We start from the raw sequence: 16,133 nt of genomic DNA, 5'->3' as shown, positions 1-16,133 counted from the left end.
GTTATTGTGCAACATAAGTCAAAAAGTTATGGACAAATTTGGATGAAATTTTCAGGGTTTGTTGGAAATGGGATAAGGAAGAAATGATTAAATTTTGGTGGTGATCGGGGGTGGGGGGGCCCACGGGGGGGCCCATTTCCAACAAACCCTGAAAATTTCATCAAAATCTGTCCATAACTTTTTGAGTTATGTTGCACACTAACGGACAGACAAACAGACAGACAAACAAACAAACAAACAAACCCTGGCAAAAACATAACCTCCTTGGCGTGGGGGGGGGCCCACAGGGGGGGCCACTGATCAGCCTTGGCGGAGGTCTGCGCTCTCCGAGTGCTTCTAGTTTAAATATATTTTTATTCTCTCACAGGTACATTTTGGGAATCGAATTATGCAAGGCAGAGTGTTTTACAAAAATGACTGCTGTAGCAAAATCACTCGCGATTTATTTGTGTTTAAATGGGCAGGTGACACGAGTGGACACGACGGGTTATGCCAGTGGTTTCCAACCTTTTTTGGTTCGTGACCCCATTTTAACATCACAAATTTCTGGCAATCCCAGACACTCAAACGGAGACTTTTTTTTTTGCTAAAATTAATTTGTTTTTGGTCATGTAATAGTTTGCTATACTATGTTGCAAATAAATGTTAATTTTAGAGGACATTTAGTCTATATAATGTTTATTATTATGGACGGAGGCAGAAAAGCCAGGTGTAGATTACTGCACAAAGTGAGAATTTTATTTTCCTTGGTCAGGATATGTACAGTCAGTCCAGCTTGGATTTCCAAGGCTGACAATTAATACTGAACAAACAAGAACTCAAACTATGAATTATGAAAGAGCTGCAGCATCTGAAACTGACCACAATGAACATTTGAAAGATAAACAGAACCACAGTGCTTCAGTTTCAGCTTCACAGTTTGTCATGTCTGTTATGGATTGGGATTGTCTCTGTCAACTCACCATATATTTTTTATTATTAGTAAGTTTTTGTTTGTTTGTTTGTTTGTTTGTTTGTTTTGCTTTTCTATCAATTAATAGAAATTTCAGGCAGCCCCATTTAAATTCCTGGCAACCCCACATGGGGTCCCGACCCCAAGGTTGAAAAACACTGGGTTATGTGTAAAACCTGGAATGAGACTGAGATTCATGAAAAACCCACATGTCTGGATTAGAAAAACCACAAGGATCGTCAAATTTAACACAGTGTCTTTATTTATAGCACTATATAAGACCATTAACAGCCATGTTTTCACCTAGGTAGCTTTTCCTGTCCCAATTTTGGCCCCAATATTTTATTAAAAAATTATAAATCTTGGGATGGCTCAGAGCAAGAGTATAATTTTTTTTTTTTTTTTTGCATTTATCTGAGGTCATCATTACATACATCCTGGGGGGGAATATGTCTAAATTTCTCTTCTATTATTGGGTCTAAAAAGCTGGTAAAGTACCAGATACCAAAATGAACCCAGTTTCATAGAAGCACCCATATACTGTGAAATTCAAAATTTCAACCTTAGTGTCTTAGTGGAGGACGTAACAAGACTGTATCAGTTTTGTGAAATTTTCCAAAATTTTTGATTCTTATGTAGAAAATCAAGGTCAGTGAAGTTACCATATTTGGTCCCTTACCCATAATTGACAAAAAAAAAAAAAAAAAAAAAATCCAAGAAGTATATAAAAAAAAAAAAAAAAAACAAGAAAAACACACGTAAGGTGAAAAGAACATATATTTTAGAACCTTAGACCAACATAAATGCAGATCCAGACCCCTGTCCACATCCACATTCTCCCTTTGAACATCAGTCCTTACATTAGTACCATTACTTCATGGTACCTAACAAAGCAGGTACACTCACTGTTCATGCAGAGGTGGACCTTACAGACCCTGTAGACCACATTGGACCTGAGATTGTCGATTCACTGTAACTGTTGCTATCACTATCTTTCAATGTATGTAGAAATGACCAAAAATAGTCGCTTGCATTATAAAGGGTTAAACTTAAACACGCAGGACGGAACATCTACCACGAGTGTTTTGTCTCATTCAAAACAACAACAAAAGACATAATTTGATGATGTATGGAGGGTGAGATCATGGAATGTTCCCGCTGACAATAACTGTCACTGCTATTTGTCATCACTGCTTATGAAACTAATTACAGATGATCCTGTTTTAAGTTACGTGATTCCATTCTAATGTAAAAAGCCACATGTAGTGTTAGCTAATGCCATACTAAAGACTGAATGGTTAACTAGCTTCTATCATTTCATCACCCTATACTATACATAAGTACTCTTTATATTCCTGCTGTTATTGGGTTTATGAATAGTGTGTGATTTCTATTGTCTTCTGTTTTTGATGTGTGTACTGCTGACTGTACAATAGTACCTTAACCCTTTCATGCATAGTGGTCACTACAGTGGACAGCTATTCTACAGCTGCTCTCTTATATATTCATGGGTTTTTTTGTTTTAGTTGCATACACAGTGGACGCTTATGGACCATCTCATACACTGCACTTCATACCATTACTGTAACTTTGCAGTTCTTGATAAACCTGATCTGCAGTAACATGTTTTTGTGTAAATCAATTGCTAATTTTGATTGATTGATTGATTGAAATCTTTATTTTGAACATGTAGACAGTGAAATCAAAACAAAAATCAACCAACAAAATATAAGTACTGGTACATAAAAGGTTGATGAGTCAAAAAAATAAAAAAAATAAAAATTATATATATATATATATATATATATATATATATATATATATATACATATATATATATATATATATATATATATATATATATATATATATATATATATATATATATATATATATATATATATATATGTCACAGTAGAGATTGAAATCCAGTAGGATTCGTAATCCTACTAGGACAGATAGGAATTTTAGTTTGTCCTAGGACAACCTGAAATCCTACAAGAAATTAGGATCTGAAGATTAACCCTAACCCTAACCCCTCCACCCCCCCTAACCCTAACCCCTAACCCTAGGACAGATAGGATTTCAGTTTGTCCTAGGACAAACTAAAATTTCAATCTGTCCTAGTAGGATTACGAAATCCTACTGGATTTCAATCTCTACTGTGATACATACATATATATATATATATATATATATATATATATATATATATATATATATATATATATATATATATATAGATAGATAGATAGATAGATAGATAGATAGATAGATATGATAAGAAGAAAAATAAATGATGAAATGAAATGAAATTATACATACTTGAAAAGGAGTAGGAAAAAGTAAAACCTTATGTACTCCTACCCTCAATCTCTCTCTAATTGTTATCAGACTGTAATTTAAAAGTTTGCTTAATCAAAAAGGTTGTCCTTTTTGAATATTATATCCATGAAGTGAGTAATAACTAGCATTAAAGTATGTTAAAATGTTAGAAAACATCAGATTAGCAGTATGAAAAATGTTTTTATTTCATAGTTTTCACACAGTATGTCACTTTCTGATGATGGGTTTTATATTTGTGTTTCTTTGCTTCAAAAATTAAACGCATGGTGTCCAGCTGAGTGACATTTTTGTAACTCTGTGAAAAATAGGTTCATAAAAAAATTTTTAAAAAAATTCAATCCTGTTGTTTTTTTTCATGTTTAAAGAGGAATAAAAACACTCAAGAAAAAAAATCTCGACTAAGGTTCTCGTAATTCATGCATGAAAGGGTTAAAAGTTAAAAGCCCCTTGAACCTACATATAAATTTCATACACTACTTTCATACACTACTGATTGTACATTGTAGTCATTTAGATCCATACTGAAATATAACAATAAATTAACTCTTTGCTGGATTACCGTAAAATAGTATACAAATGATTAAAAAGAAAAACAATGCATTGTGGGTGAAATGTCTTAGTTCAAAGGACATAGGCCCTATTTTAATGCAGAATCATTCCATACTATAGCTCAGTCTCTGCCTTTTTTTAGTCTTTCTACATTTTTCAGCCACATTTTGATTGGATTCGATGTGTTTTGCACTTATCATTAGCCACTGCCGGAACCCCGGGGTAATTTTACAGGACTAGGGTTGTTGGTGTGTGTCTCCACAGCAGGAACCTCCCCCCTCGGAATATTTATAGGAGCCAAATGAGTCCCTAGGTATTCTGAGTGGCAAGGAAAAACTACTGAGGGGGGCTTGATTGGGTACACTTAAAGCAAAGTGGGGTATGAAGTCATCAGAAAGTGCCAAAATAAGTGGGATCATTAAAACCCACAGCGTCACACAATGAGAACATTTACATGACCATAAAAGTCAGATGACTGGGAGTAATCGGATAATTGTAAAAATCAGATCTAACACATTTACATGCGCTTAACAAAAGCGATCAGTGAAAAACTCGGGTTTAGACGCACCAGTTTATTATCGGATTTCTTTCGGAGTACATACAGTTGCAGAAAAATTATTAGACCACTCCTTGTTTTCTTCAATTTCTTGTTTGTTTTAATGCCTGGTACAACTAAAGGTACATTTGTTTGGACAAATATAATGATAACAACAAAAATAGCTCATTAGAGTTTAATTTCAGAGCTAATATCTAGCCATTTTCCATGTTTTCTTGATAATAACCAAAATCATTTCAGTTCTTACATCAATAGCTATGGTATTATACTGACAAAAACAGTGCTTTTAGCCATTCCATGTTTTCTTTTCTGTTTGTTTTAGTCACATGATACACACAGGAGTTAGTACTTGATTGCATATCCATTGTTTTTGATGACTTTTGATGGTCTAATCATTTTTCCCGCGACTATGTACATATGTTGTGATGGTAGACTTAAACTTCCTGTTGTCGTTTGCTCACGTTTAACTATGCAACTTCCATTCTCTACGATTTTAATTGCGTTTACACATACACAGACCTAAAAGTACGAAATAAATCAATTAAAAATAATTGAGATTAACCTGTATATGTATGGGAAGACATCGGAGTTTTCCAGGTATATTAATCCGATTTCTTATAATCAGTTTACTGCTGTTATCTGATAAAGCAAATCAGATTATCCTGTTTACATGGTCACTTGGATAATCTGATAACTCCAGTAATCAGATTATAATTGGAGTATTTAAGTGCATATAAACAGGCTCAATGATTATGTGATGATTGAAACTGAGTCGGTCCTACTCTGCAGTAGAGACACGCCATGTGGGAGGATGTTCCCATAAAGTTCCCCCTTCCGTTATTTTACCAGGAATTTAAGATGAGTTAAAGATTTTCTTGTGATCAGACAAGTAAAGTTTTTTTGTACAGTTTTGGCTGTAGCTTCAGCCTTCATCAGAGCTGTCAAACGCTTCCTGGTGTGCAGTGGTGTAGAAGTCCCTGGAGATGTGGGTATATTCAGAATTTTCCTCCTTTTTTAAACATTTTTTTTGAAGTAGTCCAGTCCAAATGTCGTTTTAGAAACAGTGATACATCAGACTACTCTATTTACTTTACCCAAAAATCCATCAGTAGTATTTGCTCACTATTATGAAATTATCATGACTTGATCAGGAGGAGTTTGTAGGTATTACTGGTCACACAAGCAGCTGCATGAATGTAAAATGGATTCAACATGAGGCAAATATAGCCTTTCATAACGTTAGCTTTTCATAACGTTAGCCTACTCACACAGTTAAACTATTGGTGACAAAATCTCTTCTCTAAATGTGCAGTCGTATGTCCAGTAGTTTAACCCTTTCATGCATGAATTATGAGAACCTTAGTCAAGATTTTTTTTTTCTGGAGTGTTTTTATACCTCCTTTGGCATAAAAAAAAAAATTGCGATCGAGTTTTTTTTTTTTCATGGAGTTACAAAAATGTCCCTGCTTTTAATTTTTTAAGTAAAGAAATACGTATTTAAAACCCAATATCAGAAAGTAAAATGAAAACAATGAAATAAAAACATCGTTAAGGCTGCTAATTAGATGTTTTCTCACATTTTACCATACTCCAATGCTAGTTATTACCTTATATAATATGCAAAAAACAACTCTTTTTGTCTAACAAATAACAACTGACTTACACTTAAACATGTTACTGCAGATCAGGTTTATCAAGAACAGCAAAGTTACAGTAATGGTATGAATTGCAGTGTATTATGGGATGTTGCATAAGTGTCCACTGTGTTGGCTCATATGAAACTAAAACAACGAAATCTATGAATATACAAGAGAACAGCTGGAGAAGAACTGTCCACTGGAGTGACCACAATGCATGAAAGGGTTAAAACAGTGACTCATTCTGAAACCACCTTCAAACTCACCTCAGAATTATGTATTCCATGAAAGTAGGTTCTCTCGATATGTGTCATTCATTTGAAAGACATTTATTCTGCCTTTCTTGTTCACATTTCTAATAATCGCGCATCTTTTAACAAGACGAGCAGTGATCTGTCAATCAACTGGGACGGCACTGGCACCTGAAGTGTCCAATCAGGTTCCAGAGGTGGTCAGCGCTAAGCAGAGCCCTGGCTCTGGTGCTAACTTAGTGATATTTTCCTCGGCATGACCCGCCCTACTCTGCCTCTGATTGGCTCATCAGTCCTCATGCCTAAAGTGAACCAATCCAATCAGTGAAGGTACCAAGTACTAGCCAATTACACTGGTCTACAAGGAAAATGCTTCCAGAATAAAAGTCATGAAATTTTACCACATGAGAGTCACTGATGAAGAAAAATCAAGTAAAAAATGCTGGTTGGCTGAACTTTCCAAGATACAGCCTTGGGTCAAAATGTGAAATTCAAGAATTAACAAGAGAATGGGTTTGACTCAAAAGGAATATTTGTCTCAGAGCTACAAGATCTACTTCAAAACACTGTCTGCACATTAGAATACATTCACTTTACAGGTTCTATTTAGTGGAAGATTTATAAAACTGTTATATAAATGTACATAAACCAGTATATATGTGTAATAACACTTAATAATATACCTTGAAAACATCAGCAAACCGGCACTTTCGTCATTTATTTTCCAATTAATCTTATTAAAATACGTAACATTTAGCACAGGGGTCGGCAACCTGTGGCTCCGGAGCCGCATGCGGCTCTTCAGCCCCCTTGTAGTGGCTCCTCCCTTTACTACGGTCGAGCCAGCCACGATTCTCCTCTGTATGGTCAGTCCAGCCGCTAGCGTTTTTCTTGTGCGCTGCTTATTCGACAATTATGGTAGATGAGCTGCATGGAGCGAATGTGCCTTCAACAACAAAAGTAAGGGCTCACTTATGCTCTACGTTAAAGACGCAGACGGATACGGACGGAGGGTTCTATCCGTCCTTTGTATATTACTCACATAATTCTGTCCATTTTCCGGGAGAATATGGAGCAGTACAACTGGGAACTGTGGAGGCAGTGTTGAGTTTTGAAGAGAATAATTTTCATAAATAGCGATACTTTTCATAGAGCAACTGAATGAGTATAAGTATTGTGTACTTTTGGGGTAATCCTACAACAGATTACATTCCAAGCTACAAAAGTGTTTGTTTTCATCTGAAATAGGCTTTAAGACTAAATTCAATGATGAATAAAATTATGATTTCCAATAAGTACCTCATGGATTTTTTACAGTTGGTATTAGTACTTCAAATACTATTAGCAAAAATACTATGAACTACTTTTACTGTGTACTTTTGAAGTAATCATACTCAAAAATCCCTTCTAAGCTCCAAAAATGTTTGTTTTTTCATCTGAAATAGGCTTTAAGACTAAATTCAATGATGAATAAATTTTTTTTTTTCCAATGAGTACCTCGTGAATTTAGTATTTTTGGTATTAGTACTTCATATACTATTAGCACAAATACTATGAAATACTTTTACTGTGTACTTTTAGAGTAATCATACTCCAGAATCCATTCCACACTGCACTTCTGTTGGTTGTATTCAGTGGTTGTAACAGATAAAATGTAAAAAAGATTAAAACTTTTATAAGTTTATAAGCTCTGTTATTTTTGGCGGCTCCAGACTAATTTTTTTTGGCGGAAGAGGGGGCAAAATGGCTCTTTTGATAATAAAGGTTGCAGACCCCAGATTTAGCACATTTAATCTCTGAAGCAAATCATTTCTAAAAAATTGTAGACCAGTGTTAGAGGCAGAGTAGGGCGGGCCATGGCTTCACCATCCTAGGGGAAAACATGGGCAGTTTGGCTCAGATACTACTGAATGGTATGGAATTAGAAGTGGGTATACGCAATGCTGACTGAAAAATAAGTAGGTATACACCGTATTACGCCGTATACGTGTGATTTGTCTAAAAACAGCTGATTGACTGAAATCGTCAGCAGGTAAAAAAAAAAAAAAAAAAAAAATCTTTCCTTAATTGTACTTGTCTGATCACAAAAAAAATCTTTAACTCATTTGGAATGGAAGACAAGATGGACGTAATCTATTTATTACCAGGAACTTCTTCAATAGAAACGTCCGTATTTGTACTCAAACTCCTGCTTGCTGCTTTTGTGTTTGTGACGGTTGGCGTTCTCTTACCTGACTGTTACGCTGGGGTCATGTGTGACTCCACAGGTCAGGATGGCCTTGGTTCCTTTGATGACACTTTGGTCTTGCGGTGGGGTGGTAATCCTAGTGCGAGCTGTGATGACAGAGAAAAGAAAAGCAGCGGAAAGTGAGAGACGATAAAACAGCTTTTAAAATGTCCTCTCTGAGGAGAACAATACCGGAATGAAACATGACGAATGCATTTTGAAAAACTCATTTCAGTTGAAATGACATGCTGCAGTTTTGTGCTTCTTTTTTTCTTGATGGCTTCTTGCAGAAAACACCTCAATGATGTACGAGGAGAGCTTTTGTATCTGGAGGAATTGAGTGCGGCTTTATGATTACATGGCATGACTTTGTTTTTCAGTCTCTTCTAACAGACATGCCTCTCACTGTAATTCAACAACAGTTAAGTTCCTGTCTGCGCCGAAGAGCCATTTCGGGCGACTTCTGATCAATGCTGCGAAAAAAAGCTGCGAAAAATTGCTTTGACAGTCGGAAAAGAAAACCCTAGATGTGTGAACGTCTTCATCGATCCACTCACCCCACACCACGAGGTCAGCAGACGCCTCGTCGATGCCCCGGGAGTTGCTGGCCATGCAGGTGTAGGTTCCTGCATCTGAGATATGGGAGGGGGAGATGAGCAGGCTGCCCGACTCCAGCAGGGTGAACCTGGGCAGCTGGACCGAACCACTGGCCAACACCCGCTCACCTGGAGAGGACAGAAACAAATACCCCTTAAAGGAGTGATATTTTGCTATTTAAATGTAATTATGCATTTTAAAACATTTCCCTGTGGTCTACATAAACCAGGGGTGCCAAACTCATTTTAGCTCAGGGGCCACATTAAGTCAAATTTGATCTGAAGTGGGCCGAACCAATATAATAATAACAAAATAATATATAAATAATGTCAACTCCAAACTTTCCTCTATGTTTTAGAGCGAAAAAAGTACAATTATGTGATCAAAATGTTTGCATCTATCATCTATCCTTTAAAATAATGTGAATATCATGAATAAACTGAAATTTCTTAAGAAAACTAAATGTAATTTTAACAGTATTATGCCTCAGTTTATCATATACATGCGTAAATTACAACTTACAGATCACAGTGGATCCACAAATACACAAAACATTTAATAACAGGCAGAATATTGTTAAACTTGCACTTCAGACATTTCAAAATGTTCATACTTGTTCAGGTTATTCGCGTTTTTGTGAAATGATAGTTTGTTTTAGTGTAAATACAGTAAAATGACATGAAATTTTTTACATTTACAAAAAGAAAAATTTGGAGTTGTGAGTACTTAAAGGTTATTCTGATAGTATTTTACGGATCTGACCCACTTGAGATTAAACTGGGAACAAACTTTTTTTTAGCTCAGGGGCCACATTAAGTCAAATTTGATCTGAAGTGGGCCGAACCAATATAATAATAACAAAATAATATATAAATAATGTCAACTCCAAACTTTCCTCTATGTTTTAGAGCGAAAAAAGTACAATTATGTAATCAAAATGTTTACATCTATCAACTATCCTTTAAAATAATGTGAATATCATGAATAAACTGAAATTTCTTAAGAAAATTAAGTGCAATTTTAACGATATTATGCCTCAGTTTATCATTTACATGTGTAAATTACAACTTACAGATCATAGTGGATCAACAAATACACAAAACATTTAATAACAGGCAGAATATTGGAAAACTTGCACTTCAGACATTTCAAAATGTTCATACTTGTTCAGGTTATTCGTGTTTTTGTGAAATGATAGTTTGTTTTTGTGTAAATACAGTAAAATGACATGAAATTTTTTACATTTACAAAAAGAAAAATTTGGAGTTGTGAGTACTTAAAGGTTATTCTGATAGTATTTTACGGATCTGACCCACTTGAGATTAAACTGGGAACAAACTTTTTTTAGTTCAGGGGCCACATTAAGTCAAATTTGATCTGAAGTGGGCCGAACCAATATAATAATAACAAAATAATATATAAATAATGTCAACTCCAAACTTTCCTCTGTGTCTTAGAGCGAAAAAAGTACAATTATGTGATCAAAATGTTTACATCTATCATCTATCCTTTAAAATAATGTGAATATCATGAATAAACTGAAATTTCTTAAGAAAATTAAGTGCAAGTTTAACAGTATTATGCCTCAGTTTATCATATACATGCGTAAATTACAACTTACAGATCACAGTGGATCCACAAATACACAAAACATTTAATAACAGGCAGAATATTGTTAAACTTGCACTTCAGACATTTCAAAATGTTCATACTTGTTCAGGTTATTCGCGTTTTTGTGAAATGATAGTTTTTGTGTAAATACAGTAAAATGACATGAAATTTTTTACATTTACAAAGAGAGAAATTTGGAGTTGTGAGTACTTAAAGGTTATTCTGATAGTATTTTACGGATCTGACCCACTTGAGATTAAACTGGGAACCTGAACTAAAATGATTAATATATTCAATGTAATTTTTGCATTTCACAAATTCCTCCCAGGGGCCAGACTGGACCCTTTGGCGGGCCGGATTTGGCCCCCGGGCCGCGTGTTTTACACCTGTGACAAAAACTGTAAATGCTCTGCTTGGATCTGAATTCTTCATTAATTCAACTCCACAGGTTCATCTTCAACCCTATTTCTGAGTAATGACACCAGAAAGGTTGTTGTGAGCGCTGGCCCTTTAAATGCATATGAGCCACTTCAGGCCCCGCCCCCTCCAGGTGGTTGACTGTGCTGCTCTGTCCCGTTCAACCAACAACTGAACATTTTATGTAATCTGCTCAAAGTTTGGACGTATTTTCAGTTTTTACTACAACCGTTGCTGCTGATAAACAATTATGGCGTACTTGTAGAGATGTTCGTCGGAAGTCTTGACCTTATGTGTGCAAATGTTGTGACGTAACTAGTTATAAAATGTAACAAATTAAGATGGTTGTTAAAACAGGTTGTAGAAATCCACTCGATTTTTGTCACAGTGAATATAAAAATAGCTTTGCAGCACCTGGAGGGTTCAAATTCAAACTTTTTGAACTATTAGGGTCCAAATACACAAATAAATGAACCAAAGACTATTAAAAGTGGGTTTAGTAAAAATAGGACCCCTTTAACAGTCATCATTCCTTACATTAGTACCATTACTTCATGGTACCTAACAAAGCAGGTACACTCACTGTTCATGCAGAGGTGGACCATACAGACCCTGTAGACCAGGGGTGTCAGATTAATTTTGGTTCAGGGGCCATATTTAGCCCAGTTTGATCTCAAGCGGGCCAGACCAGTAAAATAATGACTTAATAACCTATAAATAATGACAAATCCAAGGTTGTTTTTTTTTTTTTTGCTTTAGTACAAATAACCCCAATTAAATTCTGAAAATATTTACATTTTACAAAAAAGGATGTTAATAAACAGAAATTTTATTTGAAAAATTCGTGCAATTTTAACAATATTATGCCTCGACTTATTATTTATACATGTACATAACACGCAGTGTTACATAAACATTTGGTAACAGGCAGAATATTGTTAAAATTTTGGAGTTTGGAACTAAAATTTGAACAATTACTACAATATTCCATCTCTTATTATTATTATTAACACAACTACAGATCATAGGGGATCCATAAATGCACAAAAGATTTAGTAACAGGAAGAATATTGTTCAAATTGCACATTTCGGGTTGTTCATCTTTGTTTTTATTTATGTATTTATTTGCATTTTATTGTGAAAGAATAGTTTTGTAAATAGAAATATTTTCAGTGTAATGTTATTTTTTTCACTTCAATTTTTTCCACATAATTTTTCACATAGAAAATTTGTAGTTTTCATTATTTATGGATTATTGTGATGTTATTTTTACTTGTAATCTGTCTGGTCTGTATGTGGAACCTGAACCAAAAGGATTTGGACAACCTGGACTGTTCAGGTTCATTTTTGCACTTTCATCCTGCAGGGCCAGAATGGAACCTTTGGCGGGCCAGATCTGGCCCCCGGGCCATGTGTTTGACACCTGTGCTGTAGACCACATTAGACCTGAGATTGTTACCTCACTGTCCTCACCGTAACTATGGCGGTCACTGTTTTGAAATTACTAAAAATAGTCACTTGCTCAATAAAGAGTCAATGTACTCCTAAAGCTTAAAACATCAGTGGAATAACAAACAGTAGTAATAATGGTTGACTCATACTGATGGAATAGATGCCAAACGAAAACTTTAGTCAGTATACAGGGTGGGGAAGCAAAATTTGCAATATTTTGAGGCAGGGATTGAAAGACAGTGTATGACCAATTAGTTTACTGAAAGTCATGAGAATTCATTTGCCACAAGAAAATTGACATAATAGAAAATGTTTTTATTCTATGTGTCCTCCTTCTTTCTCAATAACTGCCTTCACACGCTTCCTGAAACTTGCGAAACAGGAGATGTTTTTTCAGTGAGTTTTTGAAAGATGTAAATGACAATATAAACTTTAAAGACATGTCTAGATTGTTCCACAATTTAGGACCTCTAAGTAAAATATTAAATTGATGACCAGATGTTCGACAGAAGGGTAAATGAAGATTGTCGCTATGTCTAGTTGAGTATAAATGTAAATCGGATGAAAAACTAAAAAAAATTATGAAAAGTGTCCGAAAGATCTTGCTTATGATTGATAAACTTGTGCACAAATAAACATGAGTGATAAACACTAAGTTCATGAACGGGTAGTATTGAATATTTCCTAAAAATTGGTGCAGATGGTTCGTATCTACTAGACAGTGAGATTGTTCTCAGGAATCTCTTCTGGATTATCAAGAGTTTGCTAAAATAAGTTGGATAAGTTCCTGACCAGACAATACTGCAGTAATTCATATATGGAAACAGAAAACTATAATACAAAGTCAAGTGAGCAGAGTGATGAATCAGGGGACAGACTTTTCTCAGTATACCAAGCATCTTCATTGATCTTTTGCATACATAATTGATATGGCTATTCCAATTAAGACCTTCATCCAGAACAACACCCAAAAATGTGGTGTGAGGTACTTGACTTATTTAACTTATTTCAGTTCTGTTATTTAATATTTTAGCTTCTTCTTTTGTGTAGGATTTTTTTTTTTTGTTGCAGAAGATCATGAAGTTACATTTTTTTACATTGAGTGTTAATTTATTAATCTGGAACCAATTAGAAACAGTTTGTAATTCATTATTTACCGATGCAATAAGAGGCTTAAAGTCATCATGAGCGGCTGTAAGACAAGTGTCATCAGCAAACAATAAGGGAAAAAGATTATTGCAAGACATAGGCAAGTCATTAATATAAATTAAGAATAATAAAGGTCCCAAAATTGATCCTTGTGGGACCCCAAAAGGGATTCTTGATTTGGTAGATGATACATGATTAAAGACAACAAACTGTTCTCTATTATTCAGGTAATGTATCAGCCATTTGAGGGCAACATTCTGGATTCCATATCTGTTGAGCTTTGAAATAATATACTATGGTTGACTGTATCAAATGCTTTGCTTAGATCGAGATATGGACAAAAGTTTCTGAAAAGGTATGGATAATAGTGTTAGGTATGATTATGACATCAATATATGTTTGGTTTCAAAACAATTGATGTAGTGCCTGCTGAGAAAAAACAACTAAATGTTCATTGTAAATTTTGCTTCCCCACCCCTGTATATGTATGTGGAAATTACCGAAACTAGTCACTTTAGTGATAAAGGGTTAAATGGTCCCTCAACATGGCGAGGTAAATCTCACCAGGTCATCAAGGGCCCCACAAACCACACCAATATACTATGAGTCCAGGTCTTAGGGACACCCTGTATATCTGAAAAACCACATCTAATCCAGTAATTGCTGGAACTGTTGTGTTTATCTGTCTCCCATATCTGTGTGTGTTTATGTAGCTCCTACACATTTTCCTGGTCATGTTCATTGTGGGTTGCGACTACTTAAAGGAGACCAGAGGTTTATTTTCTTTCTTCTTCCAACCTGTGCTCCAGAAGCAGCTAGTTCTCCACTCCAGTGTTTTAGTGTTGTTTGGATTACAGGACCAAAAGCTCTGTTTTCTTGAGCTTTGTTTCGTTAGGGTTTAGTTTGGTCCTTTCAGTGGGTAGGGGAAAGCAAAAAGGTCCCATGGTCCATTGTTGAGCTTGGATAGTTTCCCCTTTTACATTTGTTTTGGCTGACTTTTATTTGTTTTATCTTCTGGTTGCATTTTTAGATCCTACATATTCTACTATTATGTATCTGTTTCATCAGTATACTAGTTTTATTATGTCTTGTATTTTTACATATATCCTTGTACAATGCTTTGCATTGTTGTAAATGTGCTACATAAATAAACTCGACCTTGACCTGCCATCATTATTTTTTCATTTAATTTATTGGGGAAACATTTGTGCTTTTGTTATTGGACGTTAACCTTTAAAGCAGTGTATGACTTTCATCACCAATTTTTTTTTTTAACCCTTTCATGCATAGTGGTCACTACAGTGGACAGCTATTCTACAGCTGTTCTCTTGTATATTCATGGATTTTGTTGTTCTTTTCGTTGTTTTTTTTTGTTTTTTTCAAATATCTTTATTAAAGTTTGAAGACACTACATATCTTTTCTGACATGAATTGTTAACATTATGTAGATCTCTCCTGATCATAAACCCCCAGAATCACAAGCCCTCCCCAGAGTTTTCACACAATTTATCAGTAAATACATGTTTCTGTGCGTCAAAAATTAAACGTGTGGTGTCCAGCTGAGTGGACATTTTTGCAACTTCATGAAAAATAAGTTAATAAGATTTTTTTTTCACTATTATGTTTTTTAATTTTTTTTTTATTTTCCCAATTATTTTTCTTTTATTTATTTATTTTGATTTATTTTTCAGAAGAAATTTTCAATCGCATTGTTTTTTTCATTCCTAAAGAGGAATAAAAACACTCAGGAAAAAATTTTGATTAAGGTTCTCATAATTTGTGCATGAAAGGGTTAAATTTGTAAAACCTGAGTGATAGCTTAATTATCAGTAATCCATTAGTCTTTACAATCTTACGCACCTGATTCACGCAGTTGCACCAGGAACAAAGATGAACAAAGACCAAATGAAAGCGGTTTCTCACAGATTTGGATTGCTACGACGTAAAATTCTACAGTCCACCAGGGTTGTTTTAAAGAATGAGTAAAGTTGGTGGATGAAATTAAAGGTGACATTTGGGTTCAACATTCACCAAGACATAGCAAAATTGCTGCTGCATGGACTTTCATAGACATGCTCCCTCCACAAATGTCTACGAACTCCTGATTTTGTACAAACTGGAAGATTTGTACAAACCAATCGTTTATTAGAATCTTTGTAACCTAGGCATTAGCATTCTTTCCTTGAAAATGACAACATCCAGTCTCAGAAAATTAAAAAAAAAAAAAAAAAGAAACAGCTCTTTTTGGTCCATTTTTCCATTTCTGTCATATAACTTTCTTATTTGTTATTTGAAAGAGAAAACAAAAATCAATCCGGTTTTTAAATTTGATGTATCTGTTTTGACAATGAAAGAGAAAAACGCCTTGAAATTCAATTTTAATTTGTCT

The 16,133-nt window shown here is 34.8% G+C and overlaps 1 protein-coding gene across 4 annotated transcripts in view; it reads right to left on the bottom strand.

The window, feature by feature from the left end:
• sdk2b (sidekick cell adhesion molecule 2b) overlaps positions 1-16,133 on the bottom strand; it is a 922,804-nt gene that overhangs the window by 148,373 nt on the left and 758,298 nt on the right. For all 4 annotated transcript variants that reach the window (XM_030121445.1, XM_030121446.1, XM_030121447.1 and 1 more), the window contains exons 11-12: positions 9,076-9,243; positions 8,523-8,625 (exon numbers count right to left, since the gene is read on the bottom strand). In XM_030121445.1, coding sequence (XP_029977305.1) covers positions 8,523-8,625; positions 9,076-9,243 — 271 coding nt within the window. The remainder of the gene's footprint in view (positions 1-8,522; positions 8,626-9,075; positions 9,244-16,133) is intronic.

Source organism: Sphaeramia orbicularis, chromosome 19 (assembly GCF_902148855.1).
Source record: "Sphaeramia orbicularis chromosome 19, fSphaOr1.1, whole genome shotgun sequence".
Classification (NCBI taxonomy): Eukaryota; Metazoa; Chordata; class Actinopteri; order Kurtiformes; family Apogonidae; genus Sphaeramia; species Sphaeramia orbicularis.
Note: the sequence above shows the minus strand (reverse complement) of the source record. Positions and strands in the feature narration are given on the sequence as shown.